At 43.6% G+C, this 27054-nt stretch overlaps 1 protein-coding gene across 1 annotated transcript in view; it reads left to right on the forward strand.

Annotated features, from left to right (window-relative positions):
* The window catches only part of MYO5A (myosin VA), a 97512-nt gene that overhangs the window by 197 nt on the left and 70261 nt on the right, over positions 1–27054 (forward strand). Inside the window, exons 2-4 of the mRNA XM_041418782.1 lie at positions 19586–19696; positions 20741–20912; positions 25642–25786. Coding sequence (XP_041274716.1) covers positions 19586–19696; positions 20741–20912; positions 25642–25786 — 428 coding nt within the window. The remainder of the gene's footprint in view (positions 1–19585; positions 19697–20740; positions 20913–25641; positions 25787–27054) is intronic.

Genomic DNA, 27054 nt, shown 5'->3' on the forward strand with positions numbered 1-27054 from the left:
CCCCGTCCCGGTCCCAGCGGGAGCCGCCGCCGCTGCCCGCGGCGGGCCCGCATCCCGCGGGCGCAGGGCCCGCATCCCGGCGAGTGCCGGCCCCGCATCCCGGAGGGCTCGGTGCCCCGGGCCCGCGGGAGCCGCCCCGCCCGCCCGGCTCCGCGCTCCGGCAGCGCGGGGATGCGCCTTGGCCGGGAGCAGCGCGGGGGGCGGCTCGGCTATCGCCTTCGGGAGCACCGTCCCGCTCCTTGAGGAAAAACGGCTTCTACGACATGAGCGCTTTGATATTCAGCTAGGCTTTTTGGTGACACTGCACCTTTGGATTATGTTCTTCTGGCAGTCGTTCAGAAGCCCTGCAGTCAGCAGTGATGCGCAGCGTGACTCTCATATGCTCTTTAATCAGACATTTTTCTAATCTTTTTAGTGTTGTGTGTTAGTATCTCATCAGCTTCTGCCTAGAAACAGTTACTGTCCTGTGCATCTTGATGGCAAAGCCTGCAAACTGACCTGTGGAAATGGATGTTTTCACCCCTAGCAATGCTTTGTTTTCATTGCTCTGCCTTGAGCTAGTGCATAAATCTGAAAAAAAAAATGACGGACAACAGGTCTTTAAGGGCAGAAGGCATGACAGAGGTCACTGGAATTGAGCAGAGCAGTACAGCATGACAAACTCCAAACAGTACTTTCAAAAGGCTTGTACAGTCAAAGAGTGTTGGTAGGAAGGCCATGCCATCCAGATCCTTGAGCCACTTAGTGAAATACTCCAGAATTATCCCCAGTCTAGCACTCTGCAGGGAAGAAAAGGAAACAGACCTTTTGTTTTGACATGGATAAGTCACCTTATTTGTAGAGTCCTCCCACTCAGGAGTGGTGGGACAGCACAGTGACTGCATCAGGACAAACCAAACTGGACAGTCCATTCAACAGGGGCTACTTGCCTCTGTCTGAGAGTGTATTTGGGTGGGAGAGATTGATTGTGAGAGGTGAGGTGCATGGCTGTGCCCCCAAAAGAATACTAAATACATTAATGATATGGCACACTTTGGTGTTTTGTGTCTCATGCAAGAATACCTCTTTGAACTATCCCAAAGGAATGAAATTTACCATTCTGGTCAAGAGAGCCATGGTGCTGCAGAATTGTTTCCAGGCACCCAACAGACCTTCTCTGTGTAAGGAGTTATTTTAGAAATGTGGTTTTGATTTCTCCCTCTCTGTTGATGTTCTTCTTATGGAATTAAAAGGTCTTATAAAGTGTGGATCAGACTACTTGCTTGTTCTTTTTTTTCTTTTTTTTTTTTTTTTTTAATTTCCAACTTCATCTGACCTTGAATTCTCTTCACTGAGTGGTTGAATCCTTTGGTCAGAAACTGCTCCAAAAATGTGGGTGTGCTGTTGTCTGGAACTGTGTTACAGTGGAAAGCTCAAGGCCCCTTATAATTCCTGAGGAGGGCATGGCTCAGAGTTGGGCAGGGTAGGAAACCTGCTGGGCGCTCTAGAGAGACTCTGCTGGCTACCCTCTCTACTTGAATAGCATTCAGTATCTCATCCTTGATTAGGTAACATAAATAATGGATTTAAGGTCAAAGCATGCTGAGGTGAAAAGAGCAAACACAAAGTCAGACGAGTGCAGGGATGATCCTGCAGCAGGGACTCGCTGGGTGATGGAGGCCAGTGGGATTGTGTCTGTGCTTCACTCACACCACAGGCTGCTCTTGTCCTCTTTAGAGACACACATAGGCACAGGAAGAGTGAGTTTCACATCTTTGTTAACTGGTAAGCAGAGATTGTCATTCAGGGCAGCTGCTTAAAGTACCAGAGCTTCCAGTGTAGTATCAGCTCTTATCATATGGTGTTGGCATAGATATTTTGGTGGCAAGCAGGGTCAGGGATGAATTTTCAGGACATCATTGCTGCTGTGTGCCCTGGAGCAAAGGCAGCTCTCTTACTCTCTCCCACTGGGTGCCCCCAGCCCAAGCTGCCTGTGTTTTTCAGGTGGCTGTGTTGGTGTAACCTGCAACAATGGCTGGTGAAGTTATGTTAATGGTTGGATGAGCAGAGCTGCAAAGAAGTTGTCAGCATTTCTTCAGATGTTTCTGTTCTGCAGAATGGACTTATTTCCAGCTGGGGGTGGTGGAAGTGGGGCTCTCTGCTGTATGCTTCAGTGTGTCCAGTTTGCCAGTATGTTATCCCTTCAAACTTGGGTTCTTTGCCTACCAACATAAAGCTAGCACCCACTATCCCAACCACATATTGAAAGAGCTGAAAGGAACTCTTATTTTTCCAAGCTATTTTTTTTTTTGTGTTAGAAACCAGCGCTACAGATTTTTTGAGGAAGTCATGCCGCTCCTGTGAAAGCCCTACTGCTTCGATTCATCCAGATGTGTTTCTAAATTTGGTGGCTATATAGCCAGCCTTGGAGTTGGACATGGTTGTAGTTAATCCAGAATTTTGGGTTTAAGTTAAAGGACTGGCTCAAGTGCACCCACAAACTAGTTGTGAGCAGTGGGCCCAAACCACGAGGCTTTGTATTCCTGTGCCCAGTGACTCTGCAAATTCAGACTCTGCTTGAGGGCATTAGCTTTAGTTTTGGGGTGAAGCAGCTTAAATCAGTTCCACATCTCAGGCATTCTTACTGAAAACATTATGCTTTTGAGCCTTGTCCTGTTGGATATATACCTCTAGCAGGTCGGTGCTCTTGCTGTAAGTTCATTTCTGGAAGTTTTGGACTGTGCAAACAGTCACAGAAACAGCTTGGATGTCACTGATCCATTTCAGTAACTGTTGACCAACAACAGCTATATACCTACTTCTGCTGACCCATAAAAATTGGTAGGGACAATCTAGGCCATGTACTGGCTTCTGTTAAGTGTAATTTGATTTCTGTGGAAATTAAGAACAAGGGAGAATGCTCTGCCTAGAATTGGAACTCATCTGACTGCTCTGCTGAAAGTGCCATGTTTTATGTTTCAAGTCACCTTTGTGAGTTTCAGGGGTGTGAAACCAAGCCCCAACACACGCTCTTCTCAAATCAACAAAACAGATCAGACATGGTGTTTATACTGCCTCTTTTAAAATCAGAGTGGAGGTGACTTTTTTTTTTTTTTTTTCCTGTTTCCATCTATTTTTCCCTGGGTTTGAGTTGTTTCTCTTTCATGCTGTGTTTTCCTAGAGCATGCTGCTTTGCCCTCTCAGGATTTCTGTTTCCCTTTTGTATGGCTGTGTACAGTGCACTGATTTATTTACTTATCCATTCAGTCAGAGATTCATTTATTTTCATTCTTGCTGCTACCAGTGTGCTCCTCCCTTTCCATTATCCTTGAGATGAGGGGGAGCTGGCTCCAGCTAGCTTGGTCCTAACACAGGGCCTAATCCAATTTCAGTTTTAGTGAGTGAAATGTTCCTTTGAACACAGTAAACAGTTTTCACTGGAGAGCATGGCTTGGGCAAGCTGATCTCAGTAGTTGACATTGAAATGGTTCAGTTTGAGGGTTTATGAGCAATAAATTGAGTTAGGGAAGTGTCAGAGGAAACTGCATAGAACAAAAGCTGCTTGTGCTGTCCCCAGCGTTGCAAGTGGCCCTTTCTTGGTTTCCTGTGGCTGTGTGCAGCAGCTGCTCTGGGGGTGAAGCCAGGGCTGTTACAGTGCTTGGTCTTCTCCTTTGGCTGGGCTGGGTGCTTGCAAGCAAAAATGGCAAAGAGCAGATGCTGACCAAGTAATGGCTCTGCCTGGGTGTGTTAGTGCTGCGTGGGGAGGGAAATACAGCAAAAAAACAACCTGAGCGTGAGAGGGAAAATGGAACTATTTCAAAATTTCTGTGCCCATTAGTGGGCTTTTCTTGGGATTAAAAAAAAAAAGCTGCTTTAATTATATAGTTCTGTATATTGCTGTGCAGACTTGTTTTAAAGTAGATTCTTTCACCCAGTGTGCAAGGGCCAATCCATGCACAGAGCTGAGATATTTGACTTTAAGTAAGTCAAATACAGTTACAGTTCTGCACAGAAAGGCGTGCTGGGTGGCAAATCCACAAAGCCAGCACCATGACTGCCCAAACTTCTCACTAGTTATACAGTTTAGCAAACACAGGCATCAATGTTCACTGGCTACAAGTTACCTAGTTCCCTTATTAATTAGTATTCTGTCTTCTACTGGTTAATGATTCTCTTGGTTCTCATGCTAAGTCTTGCATGCTCAGTCTTTCTCTTCTTTTGGGTTGGTGATTTCTTGGGTTGGTGGCTGTGTGCCTGTGGTCAGGATCTGCCCCTGCTGGAGTTGCCTTTTACCCAGCCAGGACTGATTCAGCACAGTTACTTGAGCGGGCTTTTTCAGTTTCTTTCTTATCTGGGGGTTCTGTCACATGTCCTTGTGGCCCCTAAATTCTGCATTCTGTGTCCCCTGTCGGTGGAGATCCTTTGTTAACCTCCCAGTGGGCCAGAGATCACTGAAGCAGGTCAAGCCCCAAACCTTTCCAAGGCAATTCTACCAACAAATACTTTGTCTTTCAAACATCTGGACATCACTTAGAGCTTGTTAGCTGCTATCTGTTTCACAGATTAAATCTCCTTTCCCGTTGATTAGGCTTGAAAGTATACAAAGATCAATCAGAGAATATCCTTAGGAAAACGTTTACACGTTCTGCAATTCACAGGCAGGCTGCTGCGTGTGGTCGGTGTCCTGTAAGCGCTGGGCAGTGACCCGGTGCCCAGAAGGGGACAGCTGGTCCAGGCAGGGCGCTGTGCCCGTCGGGCAGGGATGGCAGTCCTGCAGGCGCGGCTGCGGCTCCTGCCCTGCTCCGGCTGCGCGCTTCCGAGCAGGGGCTCTCGCAGAACCGAGCCCGAGCTGTCGAGGAATTGCACCCCCGTGGCAGGGAGCCTGCACAGATACTTTATAACTGTGCTTTAAAACCCAGCACAGCAGCAGAACGGGGAATATTTCAGTTCCTTCTCTGCCTGGGGGACCTGCTGTGTCTCTGGGATAAACAAATGGCAGCTCTGCCAAGTCACGGTGCTGTGCTCCCTTTTTATTCCTATTGCCTTTAAACTGAAGGTGCTGAGGGTATGATTACCCAGCAGTCCAACAACTCTTGGTTTAACCTAGCCTTGACATTTTACTGTGTTTTTGTAAAAAACCTGTTCTCTGTAGTCACCTGTCAGCCACAGCAGCTGAAGAAACCGAGGCAGCTCTTGGCTTTCCAGCAGCACTTTGTGACGTGTCTGCAGTCTGCTGGTGAAACAAAGTGTGAGCCTTGGGGAGCAAGGCAGGCTGTGGTTTGAGCTGGAGCCCACTCTGTGCCAGAGCTGCTCCCCTGCGTGCTGAGCTTGTCTGGAGGAGGAAATGATGCCAGACTGGTGGGGACAGACACCAGGCTGCTGGTGAAAGCTTCTGAGAGCCCGCAAGTAACTTCTGGGAGGGTGCATCCAGCAGTCCTGGTGGAACACTGGAAGTGTAGCATGGTTCAGAGCTACTTTTGGGGAGGGGTCATAATAGCTTTATATTTTAAAATGCTCTTCTTTTTTCTTTTCCTGCCCCCTGTAGACTTAATCTTGAAAGTTGTGTGAGTTCTTTGTTACGTGTAAAGAAGTGTGAAGGTCCCATTTATAATTGGTCTTATTTCTTCAATTATTTGAGTGTCACGTTAAAACATTTACCTGGTAAAATCAGTGGATTATGTGGGATCTACCCCAAATTGTCACCAGCAATGCTTGCAGAATAGTGATGTCTGTACATGGAGCTGCCGCTGTTATTTGCAGTTTGTTTCTGCTGCAGTGACTTTATAGCATGTACCAGATGGGTTAAGTAATGGATTACTCTTATTTTTTACATTAATAAATGATTAGATAAAGTGCTGCCAAGCTCCTGCTGTGTCAGAAGTTGTGTGTAGGCAACCATGATTATCTTTGGTTGAGCCCAGAGAGCTCCATGTTGAGTTGTAAGGGTTATACAGATTTACCCAACTCTTAGGGTTTGCTTGTGGGGACTTTGGGAGTTTAATTCTCTCCATGTGTTCTAATAACAAGGTAGTTTGTCTTTATGAGACTCACTGCCTAATCTGCATTGAACTAAAGAAAGCATTTTTGTTGCTGAAATGTGCTCGTTGAGCCAGCTGAATTGGAGGAAGTCACACAAATGTCCAGTGTCACATGGCTGCACTGTTTCTGGGCAGCCTATATTTAGTAGGATTTTTGAAGCAAGAAGTGGCAGTGAGGTTAAGCAGTGGTGGTTTGGGCTGTGAGGGAAGGCAGCGTGCAGCTGGCAGCCTGCTCTGGGGCTGTGCCTGGAGGAGCCTGGGGGACACTCAGCATGACAGAATGGGCCAGGCTGGAAGGGACCTCAGTGGGTCACCCTCCCTGCTGGAGCAGGGCCATCCCAGAGCACAGGGCACCAGACTGTGTCCCTGTGGCTCTGAATAGCTGAAGTTAGGGAAACTCCACACCCTCTCTGGGCAGCCTGTTCCAGTCACTGCCCAGTAAAGAAGTCCTTCCTCATATTATATTGGAACTTCTGAGCATCAGTTCCTTCCTGCTGGCTCTTGTCATACTGCTCAGCACCACTGAGAAGAGCCTGGTACACTCTTGGCACCTCTCCTTTAGATACTTTTACACATTAATGTATAATTATTTATTATATTCATGCAGTAGTTTATACACATTCATTGAATTTGGGTTTCATTCATTGACAGCACAAAGTATACACAAAAGAAGTATTTAATTACTGAAGTTTTGCTTGTGTTACTGGGGTCTTTGACAGCTGCATGTGTATATGAGCACATGTACAGGTGTTGCTGGTTGAAAGGCAGCTTGGCCAGAGCAGAGATGATGGACCCAGTTTTGCTCTGTGCTGTCCAGCAGCAAGAGCTCCTCTGATAAAAGTGAGTCAGGGGTTTGTTTTGTGCCTCTTGACTGCAGTCACCTTACCTTGCTGTGTGTGTGAAGTTAGGGCTGAGCAGAGTCTGAGCTGCTTTGCCTGGCTGGGTTTTGTTTCCCGTGCTGGAAGGTGCAGAGGCTGTGTCTGATCCCATGCTGTGCTCACTGTAGTGGAGCAGTGTTTACAACTGTGTGTGAGGAGCTGGACCCTGGCAGTGAGGAGCTCAGCAGCTGGGCCCAGGGCCAAGGAACAGCATTTGGGCAAGGCTCTTGTCCCTGATGCTTCCTTAGCAAGCTATTCCAGTGAGTTGAAGCAGCAGAATGTACCTTCTGCTTGTCTTCTCTGCTGCTGAATTAGCAAGGAGGAGCTTCCTATCTGTGCTTAACAACAGGTGGTTGTTGTTGCAGGAAAATGTGGTGTTATGGTCAGAAATAAACCCACGGTTCTTGGAAATTTGTATCGTGTCTGTGACATTGACCTTTTTCATCAAACTGTGTCTTTCTGCTTATTTCCATGGACCATAACCCCACTAAAGATATGCTAGAATAGGGATGATGTTTCTAAGAATTTGGCTGGCTCAAATTGGTATCAAACTTTTAAGTAAGTGGGAATGCACTAGGTGTGAAATTAAACCTGTTATCTAAAAGTCACGGGAGACAGAGCAAATTCAAAGTGTTATGAGTTCACTGGCTCTTTGTACAGTACTTTCCCTTTTGCTGGCCTTACTTTGGAGCTGGAGTTGTGTGATTGGGTTCCAAGGCCTTGTTTGCCAACACCAGTGGCAAGGCTCTTGGTGGCTCCTGGCAGAGAGCAGTGCTACACCCTTTGCCTAGGACTGCATCATTTCCTCCTTGTTCTCAGGGTTCTTGGCTTTGCTTAACCCTGAGTTTGCTTAAGGCTGATACTGCAAAGATTTCTCTTTGTCCTCTGTGAGTAATCACACATTGCTTAATTTTATGCTTTCAATTGGAGCACATAAATCTGAAAGACCAAGCCCTTTATTCTTCATTTCTTCTTGTGGCAGGGAAATAACTTTGGTGTCCTACAGCTGTTTGAAATGATGTTTGCAGGAAAACAAACTAAAAATCCTGGGAATGTCTCTTGTCCAGTTCTCTGAGGAAAGCTCAGTGTATGCAGTGTTGCAATGAATTAGGACCTGTCTACTTAAAGGCCAGGTTTAATGTTTAATAACCAGAGTGTATTTTCAGCAGAAGCATCCACTTTCAGGACCCTGCCATCTTATGGTGCCACTCACCTTTTAGCACAGTCTGTGCTTGCAGTTTGCTCCAGGCAGCAGCCAAATATGACACATGTGTGAGGTGGTTAACCTGGGCTGCCCAGCCCTGCACAAACCTGGAAACCACGGAGTTACCGAGCTGATGATCTCGGTGATTCTGGGACCTTCCTGGGCATCCAGGTCATAACCTGGGCCTTTTCTGTCACAGTGCTGCTGCTTTGCTTGCTGCTTGCAGCTGCTTGCAGTATTTAGTAGAATGTTTCTATGTGTCAGTCTGTTTATATACAAATGAAATATAAAGAAGAAGTCAATGCCGCTAAAACAGTTTGTGTGGGTTCTGTGTGGGTTTTTTTGTTGTTTTTTTGGATTTTTGTTTGTTTCTTTGTTTGGGTTTTCTTGTTTTGTTTTTGTTTTGGTTTTTTTTAAAAGAGGCAAAGGAGTTAGTGTGGTTACATTAGAGAGTGCCTTCCTTGCTGAATTGTGGATATTAAGGAGCTGGAAGGTAAGCACAGGAAGCATTAGGCACTGCTAATGAAGTTTAAAGACTTCAGCTGAATGTCTGTGGATTGCAGATACTGACCCAACTTTTAATGTGAGCATCTGCAAATTTTAATGTAAATTTTGAAGAAGGTGAAAATGGATTACTTACAGAAGCAGAGATCTTGTGTTTTACACTTTCTGTTCTCCTTAGTGGCATGGATTTAATTTCTTTGGCCTGTTAGTCAGGAGCAACAGCAAGATTCTTCCCTGAATAATAATTCTATGGAGGGACTCAAGGCTGGGGTAAAGCTTCTTAGATTGTTGAGGGAAAAGAAGGTGCCAATAATACCAAATAATACCAAAAAACAAGTATGAATGAGAAGTCACCGTGATCATGAATGGTTTGAGGGAGCACTATAGAGATGAAACTGGAGCAGAGTCCGTCAGGAATGCAGAATGCAGCTGTGTTTTCGTGTCTGTCAGCTCCATGCTGTTTGGTGAAGGTTGTGGCTGCTTTCTAAGCATCTTGAAAGCTGTTGCATTTCCCTCACTGCTCATCAAGCCTCCATTTTTGCCTTTTAACCCTGCTCCAGGTGTGGCTGTAGGTGGGTAAGGCTGTCAGGGTGATGCACGTTGCCCCTGGCCATTAGCAGATGTGGCTGGTGGAGTTTATTTGGCTCTCGGGAGGCAGTGGGGAGGGCTGAGAACTGACTCTTCCACGCTGTGGCCTGATGAGAGCCCTGGCTTGAAGATCAAATGTAGAGGCTGAAGCAGTGTTGCTTTGAAGAGCTCTGGTTCTGAGTTTGTAGCAGCTCCCACAGGGTAAGTATGCCATGTGATTTGTCATGTTGTTTTCCAAGGCTGCTGTAGATGTAGATGTAAACTGCATGTTTCTAGTTTGGCAGTCCTAAACATGGAAAAACAGGGACTTGTCATTTGAATGATGTACATACCCATGGCTATGAGGAATCATAAACTCTTGCTCCAATTGCCAGTGGTGTCCTTGAGTTCTTCCATTTGATTATCACAAGACAAGAGAGTTTTGCAACTGCTTTGTGGTTTACAGGAGGACACTCTTGAGCTTTGTAGAGCTGGAGAAATAACCTGAAAATACTATGAGGCAGTCTAACAATGAGGGAATTCATTGCCCCGACATGGCTTGTCACACGTTACTCTCTGCAGACTCCATGGGTTATTCATAAGTATCTTTAAAGCAGATGACCTCAGTTGTTTTGCTGAGGAAACCAGAGAGAGATTCCCAAGTTGCCTTATGAGTTAGTGTACACCAGCACAAGAGAGATGGAAATATGTTCCGTGGAGATTGAGCCTGTTTTGCCTGGAAAGGAAACACCAGCTGCCTCTGAAAGTGCTGAAGATTTCTGTTACAGGAGATATGGGATGGAAATAGAAGTTTTAGACTATATGTATGTTAAAGTAAGTGGAATATGTTCAATTGTTTCCTTGGTTTTAATATATACAGGTCTGTATAGCTAAGCATGTAAGTGCTTACTAGTATCATAGTATTACAGTGTGAGAGTTTATTAATAAGGATTTGTGTTGAGTTTGGACTTACAGTCTTGGAGATACATACATGGCTATTTCAAACATGCCAGACATTAAATTCATTGTTTAGGAGATGGTCTCACTTAGAAAAAATCTTGCAAGAGGAGAAGCAATTGCAGAAGCTGTTAGAATTTCATGTCTGAGCGCACTTCTTCCCTGTGACAGTCTCACGTACCAGAAACATAAAGCTGGTTTGAACTTTTTGCAAACAATCACAGAGAGAACACTTGTAGAGAAAAGCAGTGGAATAGTTTCTCTAAGGCTAAATGTGGTATGCTTGAAAGTTTGCTTCAGCTGCTGTGACAGGGTGCACTTTCCCCTGTCTGCAGCCCAGAGAGCTTCCCTGGCCTGCCCTGCTGGGGCAGGAGGCTCGGCGTGCTCACGGCCAGCACAGCCCCTGCTCCTGCTCAGGGCTGACAATCCAGGGGAAGGAATGGCTGCTGCTCTTGCTGGGGAGCTCTGGAGAGCAGCTCTGTGGCCACTAAGCCCAGTTCTGCTTTCACAGCTTCCCCCAGCTGTTGTGGAGGAAGGGCAGCTCTCAGGGAGGTTTGACTCTGCTCGCTGGTTTTGAGTTTGAGCTTGCCAGGTCATTCATATCAGGCCACTCTGGTTTCCTTGTGTGGGGACTGGCTGTAAATTACTGTTAATTTCCCATGGAAAACTGGTGGAACTAAATATGGCTTCATTAGATGTGCTTCACTGGTGTCAGTTTGCTGCTGTAGTGGAGCAGAAGGGTGTCTGGGTGACAGCTACACTCTGGGTTAGCTGAGTAAAACAGAGCTTTTACTGGCTTAGCTTGAGTTATTCAAGGATAACTAGTTTTAATGGTGCAACTGCATCTCAGCTGGGGCTTCTGTGTTGGCCTAACAAAAAATACTCAGTTAATATTTGCTTTTTAAAACCTCAGTTTGATGTTTTACTTTAAATGTGGCTTTTTCGGGGCTAGGATTAAGTAAAAACAAGATGGTGCTTTTGGACTTGAGCTCAGCTTTACAGAAGGGCACTCCCAGAAACTTTACAGAAGGACACTCTCAGACACTCTCAGCCTTATCTACTCTCAAATATATTTCCTTTAATTTTTAACTTCCAAATTAAACTTTCACAGTTAAGTCAGCAATTGTCCGTGCTCCAGATGTTTTACAGGTAGAAGGAAACGCAGCCTTGTTCCACCTCTGTGAGCTAGGTGAGCAGTTCTGGCCCCACTGTCTCTTTCTCAGTAACTCCTTGTTCCCAGCTCCAGTGCAGTGGCACGGTGCATCTGTCTGATCAACACAGCCCTTTCTTTTGCCATGCTGGGTACACCGAATAGTGCCGGGGCAGGCTGCGGATGGCTGTGTGCTGGGGCAGGGCGTGGGAGCCGAGGGGAGGCTTGCTCCTGCTGGGTGTGAAGAGCCCCCGGCTGCTGCCAGCCCCTTCCACCCACAGCAGCCCTGGGCTGGCTGGGAGGAGCGAAGGCTGACTCAGGGAGTCTGCCTCCTGTCCCTGAGCTTTCTAGAAACTTCAGGGAAAATAGTTGTAGAAACCTTCTGGAAGGTCTTAAATCCATCTGAGGACTTGACGAAGTGAAATCAGCATTTCATTGTGTGACATCAGCATAAAAAATATGGAAGGAATGTGAGGGTCTGGACTGAATCTGGAAGTTATGTCTGTTTCTACATTTGTGCTGTCAAGTCTTTATTATGGCTTGCATCATCTTGATGTTGAAACAAAATCCTGCAGCCACTTGTTTTATTTGCCCTTACAATGTTTGTGTTACTGAATCTTAAGTGTAGACACCCATGCAGCTAATTGTGCTGAATATCTTTTTGTGTTCTTAGGTGTAGGCTATTTTAAATTTATTTAATTGGAGCAGCACTCACTGTAAGCACATAAACATGAAATCATGCATCCTTTTCCTAGTGAGGTTTCTTCAGTGCAACAAGTCTCATTAGCTGAATATTCAGGGTAACTGCAGCTGTTCCATTTGCCCTTAAATTTCTTGTGGCCACTGCTGCACAATTCCTGTAACATGTTTTTCAGGTTGGAGGAATTGTGAGTTTTAAGGCAGACTTATAATCAACTTATTTTTGAAATCACTAGCATATAATTTCTTGTTGGCCTTTGTTCTGGTGGTATGGATCGAAATGCAATACAGCATTTGCTTCTCTGTGTGGGTATGACCCCAAATGAAATTTTACATGAGTCAGAATATTTTCCTGTCTCTCAGTCTGAGGTAGGCGTCACACTTCTGCTCGATGTTTTTGCAGCTCTTATTGTGGTTATTCAGCTGTTTTGTGTCTCAAGCAGCGTCCAGAACATTGGTGGGCTTGATCTCCCTGTTACTGCCATCTTTTCTGGAGATTCTTCAGCAGCTCAGGGGGGTCAGTGGGCAGCGCTCCGATAGCTGAAGTGTTGTTTGTGTTAGTAACAGCTGATTACCAACCACATCTGTTTCCCTCTGTATGGCATTTTGAAGAGAAGGTCAAGTTAATCAGCATGAAATGTAGAAAACTGTCTTTAAAGGTGTAGAAAATGCTGAACTTTTAAATGTTTCATGTGTTTTAACTCCCTGAAAGTTAATAGTTCCCTGAAAGTGTTTCATAGGACCATTGTGCCAGTTACAACCTTGGAATAGAACTCCTCTTTGATAGATTTGGGAGTTTAAAGTAAAACTACATTTTTTGGCCTTGGTGTCAGGCCCAAGGTGTAGATTTGCAGGGTGGGAATTTTCTCTGATTTTCAGTGTACATAGATATCCTGTGTTTGGGATTTAGGGTTTTTGCATCCCTTTGAAGCAAGGTAAGGTTTCAGCTATGCCAGTCAGTGTTTTTCCAGTGGCAGATGACACAGATCTTGCTGCAGTGAATCTCAGGGGGATGCTGACAGTTTTTGCCTGTACCTTGTACAATCTGGGTGTGTTTGGCAAAGGACATACGAGTGGCTTTTGTTGTTGCAAGCCCCCAGGCCCTAGATACAAAGAATACTTTGTAAAAATGCTTAAAGGAAGGAAAGAAAGGGGGGTGGGGGCTTTTATAGCCTTATGTAGGGGATATTTATAGGGTACATGAAGTACTCAAGTACAACAGATTTTTTTCATTGTGATTCCAGGAGTTTCCTGTGCATGGTGAAGGATGCAGTGCCTTACCTGCATACCTGTGAGCCAGGTTTGCAGAACAGTATCACTGCTGTGCAAACTCACAGTGTGACATCCTGGGGGGTAGCTCAGAGCCTGGGTCACTGCTTTCCCCTGGATTCTGTTTGGGAGCTCTGCTTGTGGCTGCTCAGGGAATTCCCATGAGACAGGGTAACACAGGGCTTTTGATCTTCCTGTGAGGTCAGCTAACCGTGTGGGATTGTTGTTCAGATAAAACATTCATACTCATTGTCACTTATGTTTCCCCTACTGTACATCATGATATAAATTTCTTATCAAATGAATTCTTTCTAAATATTAGGCCTTAAACTTTACAAGAGGTTTGTAAATAGCTCTGGCTGAGCAACAAGACAGAAAATGTGCTCCATGCCCAAAGGATGCTCTACTTTCCAATCCTCCCTGGTTACTTGGCATTGTTATGAGCCGGGAGTAAAGTCCTGTCTGACTTTTCAGAGTGCAGGAGTGCAGCGTGTCCTCGGGACTGCCCATGGATCACAGGATGGGTGGCACAAATTTTACTGTTTCCAGCAGTGTGAGAAGCAGGACTTCCTCCTGTGTGAGAGATCTTGATCTCTTTGTGGGAGATCCAGACTGGTCAAGTCAAGACTTGTGTTTGCCTGTTACTCAGCTGGCTGTTGATCTGCTTGTGTAGAGCTTATAAAAACTAAACTGTGCTGTTTCAAGTATTTCTAGGCTCAGTATTATTATCTTTGGTGGTGTCACTGTGAACCAAGCATAGGGGAAAATATGAAGTTGAAAGGAAATTGTTCTAATAGCATCAAATTGTGTTTTCAAAGCAACCCCAGCCAAGGAAATCCCAAGAAATCGTTTTGTAATAACTTTGCATTTTGCAAAGATCAGTTCAACACTGCTGCAGTGTGAACTTTGATGACTTTGTGCTCTGTTTTGTTGTTACCCCTTACTGGCAGAGAGACTTCTTTTTGCAGCCTAGCAAGGCAGCCTGCTCTCTCCAGGTGGCCATGTTCAGTCAGCAGCAAGTTCACACTGAATAATTTTGGTGAAATTTGGCTTTGACTTTCACCAGCTGTTGCTGTTCCACTGGCTCCTTCAGCTGGTGCTGCCAGAATTGACGGTGTCTCTTTGATCCAGATATAAATGAGTTGCTTTATTCCTGCCCAGACCCAAGGTCCTTCTTGAAAAGGAGGGGGGCAATGTCTCTCGTATTTCTTTTCATGGTTAGCGTGTGAAAGACTGTGGTTTTTGAGGCTGTCTGTAAATAACAAAAGAGATGATCTCTGCTGGAGTGAAAATCATACCAGTTCACTTGGATGTGTAGGCCACGCTGAGAAACTTGGGACAGCTTTCTCCGAGTTGAAATTTCCTTTTTCCTTCTAGGATGTAGCTCATTTAATGAACTCTTTGAGCTCTGAGGCACAGAGCTGTGGAGTTGGGAAGATAGCTGTATCTCCTCCTTCTGTGTTTGTGATTGTGCAATGGAAGTAGGAAACGATTTGCCTGCTGCCGAGACTGCTGAGCCGCTTGCATTGCTAATTCCGTGCTGTCAGCAGTGTCAATTAGAACCTCAAGAGGTTAACATCTCAGCAGAGAGGCTTTGTGAGTCATATGGTCTCATTTGATAGATAATTGTTATAGTCTGCTGATTTCTCCATGTGATCTAAGACGAAATCACGAGGTATGACAGAATACTCTGATTTTCTATTATATTTTCTTATTATGTAAAGTTGTAGTAATCCAGCCAGCCTTCTGACCCACCAGTAAGATGTGAAAACTTCTGTGTTTGTTTTCTGCTGTGAACTCTCTCAAGCTGCTTTATAGATGTCTATAAACTATTGCCCAGCTTGCCCTTCCTTGAACAAAGCACAGCACTTCACACTTCCAGGGGGTTTTGGAGATGCTGTTTTCTTTATGTTGGTCTGCTGAGGCTGGAAGAGAGTCTAGGCAGGAAGCTGAGATCTGAAATAGTCCTGTCATTATGCATTTAATTATTTATTTTTCTTCTGGATTCCAGGGCGTCTCCTTGGTATCCCTTCTATTTTCATTCTGACTTTGGAGCTGGTTGGGGTTAGGAGCTGGAGGTGCCCTGTGTTGTGGGGGGGAGGATGTGCTGTGTGTCCCCCCAGCTCCCCCATCCCGCACCTCCAGTGACAGAGGAGTCAGCGCTGCTGGGCCACAGTCACACCCACTGAAGGAGGACAGCAGAGCTCGTTTATTTCAGCCAAATCAGTACCGAAATCAATACTGATCACTGATCAATTACTGGAACTAACAGCCAAATCAGTACTGAAATAGAAAGTGCGAGTGACACTAGTGGTAAATTTGGGCTAACGTGAAAGGTAGCAATATTTATCCAAAATTTTATTTCATGGCCTTTTCTGCAGTAAGTCACACTTGTATCTCCCCTGTCAGAAGTTTTATTTTCGTGGTTCAAAATTTGACTTGAACTACCACGAAGAGTAATGTATTCATGGATCATAATTAGGATGATTAAGCTAAAATTAATTTGATTCTTGCTGTAATTTATATTGTCATTTCAGTGCTAGAATGTTAGACAGCCTAGTCATTTTTAAACTAGAATTGCCTTCCCTTTTTAGAAGGCTGATTTGTAAATCAGTAGCTCTAGAATTTTATCTTATTTTAGCCTTTTTCCAATCTTGTCATAAACCCTATTTTATATACTAGTAAATAAAGAGGGATGAATAGCAGATATCAGAGTAAGGTATTTCCCAAGAGAGGCCCTTGGTCCTGTTTCCACCAGTGCTGGTGCTTTGTTTTCCTCTGTAGGGTTGGATCCCAGTAAAGGCTAGGCAGCAATGGAATTTTAGTATCAACTTATTATATAAAAGCATGAAAATCTGATTTTGCAAAACATTCTGCTAAGTTAATGAGGTGAGAATGTTGAGAAATGATTCAGTACTTATAATTAGGAACATCTCTCTCTTTCCTCCCACCCATTCCTTTTACCAGGTGTTTTCTTTGGCAGGGATTTAAGGCTAGGCACTGGTGCTGGAGATGAAAAGCTACAGCCTGGCGCTCATAGGATGGCTTTAATGTCTGTAGGGTTGTGTCATGGAAGGTTCTGCTGTCTGTAGTGGCGCTGTTTCTATGGTGATCTGTTTTCTGCTTTCTCCTTCCCTTGTCTAGAAGGTATAAAATGTACAGTTTTAGCTGGATAAATTAAAGATGCCTATTCCATGCTGCCACAGATTGCAGAGTGAGAAACTGCTGCACAGCATTTGCTGCTTCAGGTTATCAGCATTTGTTTTTCAGGCTGCTGCCTTTCTTAGGTCAGGAAACTTTTCTTTGTGTAGCCTAAGGGAATCCAGCCTGCTGATTCCTTCTGCTAGACGGCATTTAAATGCTTTCCTCTTTCACATTTACTTTGCTTTCTGTTAATTCCTTGGAAGAAATGTCCTATCAGAAGTACTGGGGGTGGGGAACTTCTGCTGCAAGTTGGGGATAGAACCTGGTCAAGGTGTGGTATGCATTCAGTCTTCAGCTGTGTCTGATGCTGGAGCATCTTTTGTTAAACTGAAAAAAATTACCTGATTTCTGGCAGGGTTTTGGTTTTTAGCTTTTTGTTTTGGTATTTGTTTTTTGTCTTTTTTTAATAAAAGAATTGTGAGAACAGGTGTATTGTGCTGTGTTTGAATATATGGATCTTATGATTTTAGGATTTGAAATTACTATTCTATGAAATAATGAACTTATGATTTGTGAATTATTACAAAGTATCTTTTGTTTCAAATCAGGTGGAAAGGAAAGAAAACATTGTTCCTTAGCACTCTCCTTGGCTTTAATATGGCACCTCTACTGTCAACTCCTGTTTAATTATTTTGGACTTATTATAGTTTCTGTGGGTTTGTGCTTGCATTGCACATACACTTGTAAGCACAGACCTTCATTTCACCCCAAAGTTCCTTGCTTTGTGAATTGGGGATCCCAAAGGGCTGAAACCAGCTGATCCAAGTGCCCATCCATGCTTTCTGCTGCTGCTCTCCTCCGTTGTTACACCGTGCTCTGGGGCTGGCAGGAGCACGTACTGAGTAATTGTTTTGGGCATCTTCTGTTTTTGAAATAATTTATCTCCTGGGGGGTAGGGAAAAGATTATATAAATAATAAAGTAATGCAGCACTTCTGCACTCAAAACACTAGCAAATACATATGGAACTAACAAAGAAAAAGAAAAAGTAGCCACACAAGCACAAATTGACTACAAAGACAAAGCTCCTTGTCTTGGTATAAAGTAGATTCATAGGGCTGGCAGTAACACCCAGTGATGATGGAGAAAGACCAGGTGTGGGAGCATGACATACTGTGTAGTGGGGATGAAGAAAGCGAGTATTTATTTATTTATTTCATTCTCTTTCTCCTTTCAGTGGTTTGTGTGTGTGGGCACGAGCTGTGCAGCAGCTCTGGGGGTGAAGGCAGTGCTTTGAAGGCTGCCATGTGTTGAGGGTAAAAGCCATTGGGTTAGGCTGTTGTACATTACCCATCTGCAGTGTTCTTGAGGATCATCACAGGAATGGGAAACAAATTGCTTCCTGAGGTTCAGAATTGCTGCAGGAGCTGGGCAGGTCACTTCCCTCTCCTGGGTCTGGGGCTTCAGGGTCCTGGGTGGCCACAGCTCTGCACTGAGAGCAGCAGGCACACCTTCCCAAGGGTTGTTTTCTGGAAAGGCAGTGAGAAGCACAAAGAGAAGAAGAGAAAACACTTCTTATCTCTATTCACTGCTCCTGTTTTTGCACATGTGGAATGTGTTGTGGAGATTATCTACCCAAAATGATTTGTTAATTGGACACTGGTGAAAGTTGTTTTGAGTGATCCAGTCGCTCAAAGCTGTGTCTGACTGTCATGGGTTTTTCTTTGGTACAGTTTTAATGTAGTATTGATGTAATATAGTATAGTTTTAATAAAGCAATTGTTCAGCCTTCTGAATCATGGAGTCAGAGCACATTATTTGCTGCATGGGGGACACCCTGATACGATAGTCCTGCTCCCCAAACTGCTGCTCAACACATTTTATCATGCCCTGTCTTGCAGCAAGAAAGCAATATGAAGTTTTTAGTGAAGTCTTTCACAAAATCCCTAGCAGAAATGAGCAGTTTCTAATTTTCTGTAGTGGGAAAACTGGGTTAATAAGGGGGAAAAAAAAAACCCCTTCAGCATTCTTTGAGGCAGAGGAGGCTATACAAAAAGAAGTTGTGTAAGATTAGGTGGTGAAGCTGTATGACTAAATGCAGTTTTCTCTGCCATCAAATGCTTTGACAAATATAGTTATTAAAATATAGTTATTTTGAAATAAGTTAGTGGACTGAGAATGTTTTGCAGTGAGGTGCACGAACACCTCCAGAGCCAAGAAGCTGCTTTGTTTGCAAAGGTGGTGGGTGTGGTGTGATCTCCATGCTCTCGAGGCATAGCAGGAGCATGGCTTCAGGAGCTTGAACATATTAAAAATGTCACAGCTTTTTCCTTGTTCTACTCAAGAGCTGTTTCCATATCTGTGTATTTGCATGTCCATGTGACTCTGTAAGTGACCAGCTGGTTTCCATACATCTTTAATTGATTCTCGCAAATTAATTAAATTATTTGCAAGAGGTAACCATTCTATCTTCACTCACTGAAAAATATGAATATTCTTGCTGGTTTTGAAAACAAATCATATGTTTGCACTGGGTCACTTTTTGAATAAAGTTTGTATGAAAATGGTCATTAATGGGAATCTGGTTTGTTGTGTATTTCTCTTTCATCTGGAGGTCTTTTCAACCAAATCTTTCAGGGTTTTTTTTTTCTTTTGGCATTCTGAATATAATCAATTTTAAACTAGCCATGTTTGTAACTACAAAGGAAGAGCTTTAACACTTGATCAGGCAGCTTTGCCTAAATTAACACAGATGGGCTGAAGTATTCTCTTTGGGGAAAAAGAAGACAAAAATGGCTCTATAATATTATGCTACAAATGCATTTAGAACCTACTCAAAAGAGTTGCTCCAAGTAATGTTTTTGGATAGACAAATTTTTGATCTTTCTGAAAGTGCTGATTTTTTTTTTTTTTTTAAGTTGTAGATTTTCAGTATTGAATGTGTGTCTTGGAATACCTTCTGCGTGGAAAATGCCTTTTTCTCTCTGTATAGGCAATAAAATTATGCTTGTGCAGCCATTTATCAATAGAACAAGTTATTCACCTTAGATGTACTAATTAAATTGCCTCTTGCTTAAGGCTTTGTCTGTTAAACATGTATTTAAAAAAGAAAAAAAAATTAGTGTCATTTATTTCAATGATTTAACTATAGTGCAACCAAAGCTCACGAATCTTTTCCTGTTGTTGTTGTACTGCAGTATGCCAGGGTTTGGATCCCTGATCCAGAGGAGGTGTGGAAGTCAGCAGAACTCCTCAAAGATTATAAACCTGGAGATAAAGTCCTTCAGCTTCGACTTGAAGAGGGCAAGGTAAGTCTGTGTATTGTTTGTAAGCTGATAGCTCTTGTTCTCAACCAGAGTCTGTTGTTTCTATTGCAGGAAGCTCTGTCAAAATATATCTGTATTTAGATGTGTGCAGTTGGTTTTGTCCACTCACTTTCTGCAGCAATTTTTTTGGTGTGATAAATTTTACTGTTTAGTTACAAAATCAATTTTGACTTGTTTTTAAAATAAATTAAAAAGCAGTTGCTTTCATCCACTGCCTGTTATGTTCAGTGGCATCATCTTTTTCTACTTATGCCATTAAATGTATAGCCCTGGTTTGCTATTCCGGGGAGACAGGGTTGCTAGGAGAACAGTGTTGCAGAAAGAACTGTGACTTTTAAGTTGAACATAACCAGCAGAAATTAATAAAGATAAAAAAGGCAAGGATTAAGGACATTGCAAAGAAGGTGCTGTGTACTGTGTTGAGAAGTGATGACTTGTCCATGTACAGCTCACATCCTTTGAGTTGTTTTTTTTCATGGAAATAGCAGGTAAATAAAGTGATTCTAGATCTAGAGACAGATGCAATTAGAACATCTATATAAGAGATTAATTTATTTCTGAAAAAAGTTCTAAACAGCATTTTTTCAGTGTTTGTGTTTTTCATGGTGTTTTGCCCACGTTCCCGTGTTGTGCTACCATGTATGAAACTGGCTGTAGATTGGTGGGAATCTTCTTCCCCTGCCTGTTCCACTCAAGAGGAAAGCAATAGGGAAAAGATGGTTGGATTTATGGTATAGTGTATTTTGGTTTATATAATAAAAAGATACGGCAGCAAAAGCATGGGGTTTGCAGAAGCAATAACCCAAAATGATGGTGTCTCTATGCAGTGGTACATATAGAAAACCCCTCTGGGAAGTTTTAGATGACATTTTTGGAGAAAGAACTGCTGACTCAAATCACCAGAGATCAGAAATCTTGCACTGTGGTTTCTTTACCTTGTGCACGTTTTGGTGGGAGGAGCAGCTGGAGGAGGTGGGGGAGGAAAGGTAGCCAGCAGCTCTTTGAAGGGTGCCCGTTTGTTTCCAGGACCTAGAGTACAGCCTCGACCCGAAGACGAAGGAGCTGCCGCCCCTGCGGAACCCCGACATCCTGGTTGGTGAGAACGACCTGACAGCACTCAGCTACCTGCACGAGCCCGCCGTGCTGCACAACCTCAAAGTTCGCTTCATAGACTCCAAACTCATCTACACCTATTGTGGCAAGTACTGTCTTTCATGCCATAACTTTACAGAGAATGCCCTGGACAGGGAAAGCAGAGCTGTCTGTTGATGTGTCTGCCTTGAACCTAAAATCATTTAGTGATAGGACATGCTGGACTTTTCTGGGGAAATCACTGGTTTTGGTCATTAACAGACTGGAGAATGTTGAGGTTCAGGGAAAATTGACTTCACTGTGTGTTCCTCTAGCTCCCCAATGGAATCTGTTTATAAACTGTGTATTCAGCAGTTTTTGCTTCACAGTGGGATTCCTCTCTGGTTGGTGTTCTCCGTATGCTTGCTCAGGTTGGGCTGGGTGGGAGGAGGCTAACACGCTGCAGATGCAGGAGCTGGCCTTGCTCTTTGGTGGGTTTGTTGCCCACCTATAGTTGCTTACCTCTGCACTGAGCTCCTCTGTCTTTTTTAGACTACACAACTGAAAGGTCTGTTTCAAAAATAAACATTGTGAGGTAGTTTAAGCTTAAAATTTAAATCTGATGGTTCTGGGCTTTTTTTCTATGTATGCATATGTTCCTTTTAAATATCTTTGTTTAGTCAAAATACACTGGTAGCTTTTAACATGACTTTTCAATAAGACAAGCAGCACGTTAAACATATTGTGATGGACAGACAGAGGCATTAACATCCTGCCACATTTTGCTCAGTCTGGCTGCTCCTAATCTGCAGATGCTCAGCAGGGCACATCTGTTCCCAGTCCTGCTCTCAGCAGTGACCAGACCACAGGGGCCTGGATCAGACTTTGCCAGCCCTGCTTGCAGCCAGAGCTCACTCCACAGGAGTGGGTGATGATTCACACCACACCTCTTCCAGTCATGCAGTCAGAGCACAGAATAATTCATGTTGGAAGAGACCTCTGGAAGTCTCCAGTGAAGTTTCCTACTTGAAACGAGTCTGACTAGACCAGGTTGCTCAGGGCTTGGACCAGCTCAAGTGCCTGGGTGTTTGAGTATCTCCTCTCTGGGCTGCCCCTGCTGGGGGTGCACCTTGTGGTCCCAGCACTGGGAAACCACCTCAGCTCCCCCAGTACAGACATCATCTGTGTTTCTCTCCCAAGTGCCCCCGTGGCAAAGCTCTTGTGTGAAAGGGCTTTTGTGCCAATGGAGCCTCATGGCCTGAGCTTGTAAGGGGTTCTCAGTTTCGTGGTCCCCTAACACACCACCATACCCTCTCCCACAAGCATGTCTGGGTTGTGTCCTGGCTGCTTGCAGCACTCTGTGTTGAGCAGCATTTAAGAGGCTTTCAAAAGGAATGTGTTGACTGTTGGTTGTGTATCCCTGTGTTTGGGAAAACACGAAAAAGTTACATTTCAAGTATTCCCCAGTGCAGCTGTAGTTGTGGTTTTGGCTGGTTTTATCATCTCTCCTGGGGCTGGGAGGCCTTTAGCTCTCCATGGCTGGGTCTGCCACAGGGCCTGGGATGGGGGAGCTGGGTGAGCTGGTTTGCTTCCAGACAAGACCCAAGTGGTTCTGGGAGCTGCTTGGATGTTTGTCAGAAAGGAGAGAAGCCAGCAGTGTGGGGGCTCCTGGAGCTCAGAGGGAAGGAGGTGCTGGAGGTTCAGCGCTGCTGAGGAACGTGGAGTGCAGTGCTGTGGTGTGTTACAGGCTGAGCAAAGTGGAGGTGGCACGTCAGCCTCTGAAAACCTGATCCTTTGGCCACAGACATCCATCCACCTTCCAGACTTAGTTCCCATCCTGCTGCAGGTTCCTTCCCCTCTGCAGAGATGACTGCCTTGGAGCTCGGCCTCGGGGGGCTGTCTTTGCCTCCTGGCTGTGGCTCTCACGTTAGCCAGGTCAGCTCAAACAGCCTGGGAAGGTAGTCTGGGCTAACCCAGGCTATGCAGCCCAAAGGACACCAAAACCACTTCAATTCATCAAGAGAATCACAGTAACAGTATTCTCAGCAGTAGAACTGGAAAAGGAATGCATGGATGGATTGTTGTCCAGGGACCTAGAAATTAATCCAACCATGCTGTCTTAGTGTAATATGTCAAATAGATATTAAATTCTTTAAAATTTCACTTTGAAGTATTGCAAACTTTTAAACAGAAAACCTGCTGATTTCTCAATTTCAAGTCAGCATTTCACCAGCAATTCAGGTGGTTTATAACTTTGCTTTACTGTTGGAAACATGAAATGAGGAATTAATGAAGGAAGTTGAAAAGTTACAAAGGAAAATTTGAATGCTTACATGGAGAAACTGCTATGGCTGTGATGAAAACTCAGTGAATCTTGCTGGTTAGTTCAGGTTAGTAAAAAGTACTGCCTTCTAAGTAGTAGAGCAAACTTTAATTGACGTGAATAAATTGCTTGTGTTTATGTCCAGTTTGGCCACAGATGGGTGAGTATGTTCAAGGTAAAAGAATTAGATAGGCTTACTTTGAGCATATATAAAGAAGAGTAGCACAAAGAGTAGCCAGAGTTCAACTTAGTGTAATTGTAAGAACAAAACCACTCATAAATCTGATTTAGGAAAGGCCATATTTCTTAAAATAGCAATATGATTTAGCGGAGATAAAGAGAATTTATATGTAAATTAATCTGGATTATAGCCCTGTGAGGCAGACTGATTTCAAAGTTCTACAGAAAGCAAATCATTCCTAACTCACTTGTTTTGGTTATTTCCAGATGGTAGTTGCTTGTAGATTTTACAGATTGCTAGTGAAGTGTTTTAATATGCTGGAGATTCATCACGGGGCTGCTTGTTCCCAATTCAAGGGTTTATTTTTGCCAGCATAACCAAAGCAGGAGGGAATTGTTTGAAGTCTCACACAGATTTTTGTAACGTCTCTTTGATGAGACTTGCAGGCCTGAGAGACTCAGCTCGGTGGTGCACTGTATTGCACTTTATACTGCTTTTTCTAAGGGCAGATGCTAAAAATTGACACACAAAATATTCCTCGAGTCTTGTAGTACTGAGGTCACTTCCTGTCCCTAAGCCCCACTCTGATTTTTGGGTTCATCAGTGCAGCATTGGAACTTGGCATGAATGTTTATAGAGGTTTTTCACTGGAGCTCCTGAGTCACTTCAGTGAAGTCGTGGCTGATGGAAAAACACCGACTCCTCACACGGGCGTGTCGAGACACAAAACTTGCTGTGTGTTTGAGGAGTAGATCAAGGTCTCTCAGATCTCTCCCTAAAACATATTCTCTTGTTTAATGTTTTTGCTATGGTTTGTGCTTGATCTATAGATGCATGAAAGGGTTTAGAAATTGGTTGATGCTCCCAGCAGTGCCAGACTGCAGATGCTTTCATTTCCCTTCTCCCAGATCCATGGAAAATTTCTTAGATAGACATCACAAGACTGTACAGAGCAGAGAGCTGGGATCAGCACTGAGGAAGTCTGTGTGTGTAAGAGTGAATTTCAGAGTAAATTTAGAAGCAAGTTGAGTGCTATGGAAACGCTTTGAGGCAGTTCTTCAGGGATGGATTGTCCAGGCATGCTTGGTGCAGTCACTGTGCAGCCATCTGCAACTGCATTGGCACACTTAGGCACCAAAATGCATCTACAAAAGAAGAAATTCTGGTTTTAAACGGTCCCCAGTTAAAATGAGAGGGGTTGTTTTTCCCCCTTATCACCTTGTCAAGGTAAGGAAGACTTGCCATGTCAAGGGGGACAGTGTGCCTGTCACAGCTGGCTCTCACTGGTCAGTGTTTCCACCCCTGCACAGAGCAAATAAACCTTCCCTGCTTGTTGTAAATGCTGCAGGAGAGAAAGTTATAAGGAATCTTTGTCAGGTTATCCCTGTAGGTAGAGCAGTCCTCATTTCTCATGAAAAAGAGAATTGTCCCAAAAACTTTTGAGGTCTCACTATTTGCGGCAAGGAAGTTTGTGAAGAGTAAGACTTAAGTTTTCCAGTGCAGGGAGAGTAAAAGAGTGGCATGAATTTAGAAGTGCTGTAGTGATGAGTGGTATTGAAAAAACAGATATGTGTTTAATAGGTATGGAAAAACTAGGAAATGGGAGGTGTGAGTACATGCTCAGATGTATCAGATAAGGGTGTTCTGGTGCCTTCTAGAGCTATAATTGCCTAATTTCCTGACATGACTGGGTGCTGCTCTGTGTCAGCCCTGTGAAATATGTCTACTGTTGTTTTTTTTTATGCCTTTGACCAGGAGGTTGTCCTGCCTGATTGGCAGAGGTGCCCTGGAATCCAAATTACACTGTCTCTGTACATTGTTGCTTATTACAAAAACTGAGGATGTTATTCTTTTACAACAGCTGAAGGGTTAACACACTGCACATACCCAAACTGGCAGTCAGTGAGACCACCCACTCTCACCCAATACTTCACAAATTACAGTATCACTGGTAATTCAGAGTAAAACACAGGGAAATACAATGCACATTCATTGGTTTACTGAGCTGAACAGGCAGCATTTCAATCTGCACATTCTGAATCTTTTTGGGTTGTGCATGCTAGCTTTAGAAAAGGCAGATAGATAGAAAAGGTATAAAGTTGTCCCTGATGTGTTTACCAAAGCAGGGTAGAAGTAAACTCATGGTACTTTGTGTGTGCAGAACTATATTCAGAATAAATATCTGTTGAAATCAGTAATATCAGATCCTTATTCTTTAACATTTTTAGAAAGATTATAATAATAGTTGATTTTAAAACCATTTTTGTTTGTTTTTTTTTTTTTGTTTTGTTTTGTTTTGTTTTTTTTTGGAAACAACTATTAAGTTTTCCTTTTGTTTAATTTCCTTTGTAGGTATTGTTTTAGTGGCCATAAATCCTTATGAACAGCTGCCTATCTATGGCGAAGACATCATCAATGCCTACAGTGGCCAGAACATGGGGGACATGGATCCACACATCTTTGCAGTGGCTGAGGAAGCATACAAGCAGATGGCCAGGTTTGTAGTTGCTGCTTTTCTGAAAGAAATATAAAACAAAGTTTCTGGCTGATGCTCTTTTCTTCAATTTATAGCTTGTAAAATATTTTGCAATATCTGTCTTTTATCCAGTGTTTTAGTACATTTCACAAGGGGAAGAGTTGCCTAAGTTAGTGAACAGTAAAGCTTTATAAATGCTGTGGAGATCCTGGCCACTGACACTTAGCAGGAATTACCACAGATCTTGTCAGTATTTAGGTCTAAAATTAGCCCTGTGCTTTATATGATTATATTTATTTCATTTGATTACCAAAATAAAGAGATATTTTTTAGTTGTTAGTGGATTGTTAAAGAGAAAAGGGCCAGGTTCTCAGCTGTTTTGTGTTTGTGTGTGACACTGACAAGAGAAAAGAAATCACTGGGCTTAGGAGTGCTATTATAGGCTCCTGGTTGTGTCAGTAATGCCCCAGCTATGTAATCTGCCTGTGGCTGCTGTTGACTGGAATTAAGAGGGAGCAGAGGGACGATTGCAAAGAGTGCCTGGAAACTGAGTCTCTAAGGACACTGCAACAGCTGTGCAGGAAATCCTCATTTTGTTAGATGTTGCATCAAAATGAGCTTGTCACCCAAGGGCAGTGGTTAGCAGGAACTTCTTCCTCTTAGCCCCAAGAGCCTGCAGTTAGGGGAGCTTTTGAAATATTTCATTTCTAGGATAAAGGTCTTTTGGGCTGCTGTGTGGTCTTTGGTTAGCAGGATGCTCCTGGTGTCCTCACTGGTTAGCTTCAAGCTGTTGGTATAGTTTTCCTTGTTGGCCATACAGCTCATGATCAAATTCATCAAATAAAACACTGAAAGATCTCTGGATTGTTTGTGATGGCCCTTAAGCTATACTGCAGGTGAGGGAGGCAAGGTTAGAATAGGTTGAAAATTATAAAATCTTCATGTTCGGAATCAGCTATCTGTTCACTTAAGAGTCTTAAGAATTAGACTAGTGGATGGATAGAATGGATAAAATGAATGGGATGGATAAAATGTTTATTACATGCACATCTGAATACAGTAGTCTGCAATACCCAGGTAATAGATAATTTCAAAAGAAAACAGTTCAGTGCAACATTTCATGACTTAGGGTAATTGCAAAAGAGCCAGTGTTTCAGAAATACCCTTGTCTTGGTTTAACTCCAGCCAGCAACTCAGTACCATGCAGCCACTTCCTTACTCCCTCCCTCCCTCCCTGGGATGGGGAAGAGAAACTCATGGGTTGAGATAAGAACAGGTTAATAATTTAA

Source organism: Onychostruthus taczanowskii, unplaced genomic scaffold, assembly GCF_017590055.1.
Source record: "Onychostruthus taczanowskii isolate IOZ18803 unplaced genomic scaffold, ASM1759005v1 scaffold6, whole genome shotgun sequence".
In the NCBI taxonomy this organism is placed as follows: Eukaryota; Metazoa; Chordata; class Aves; order Passeriformes; family Passeridae; genus Onychostruthus; species Onychostruthus taczanowskii.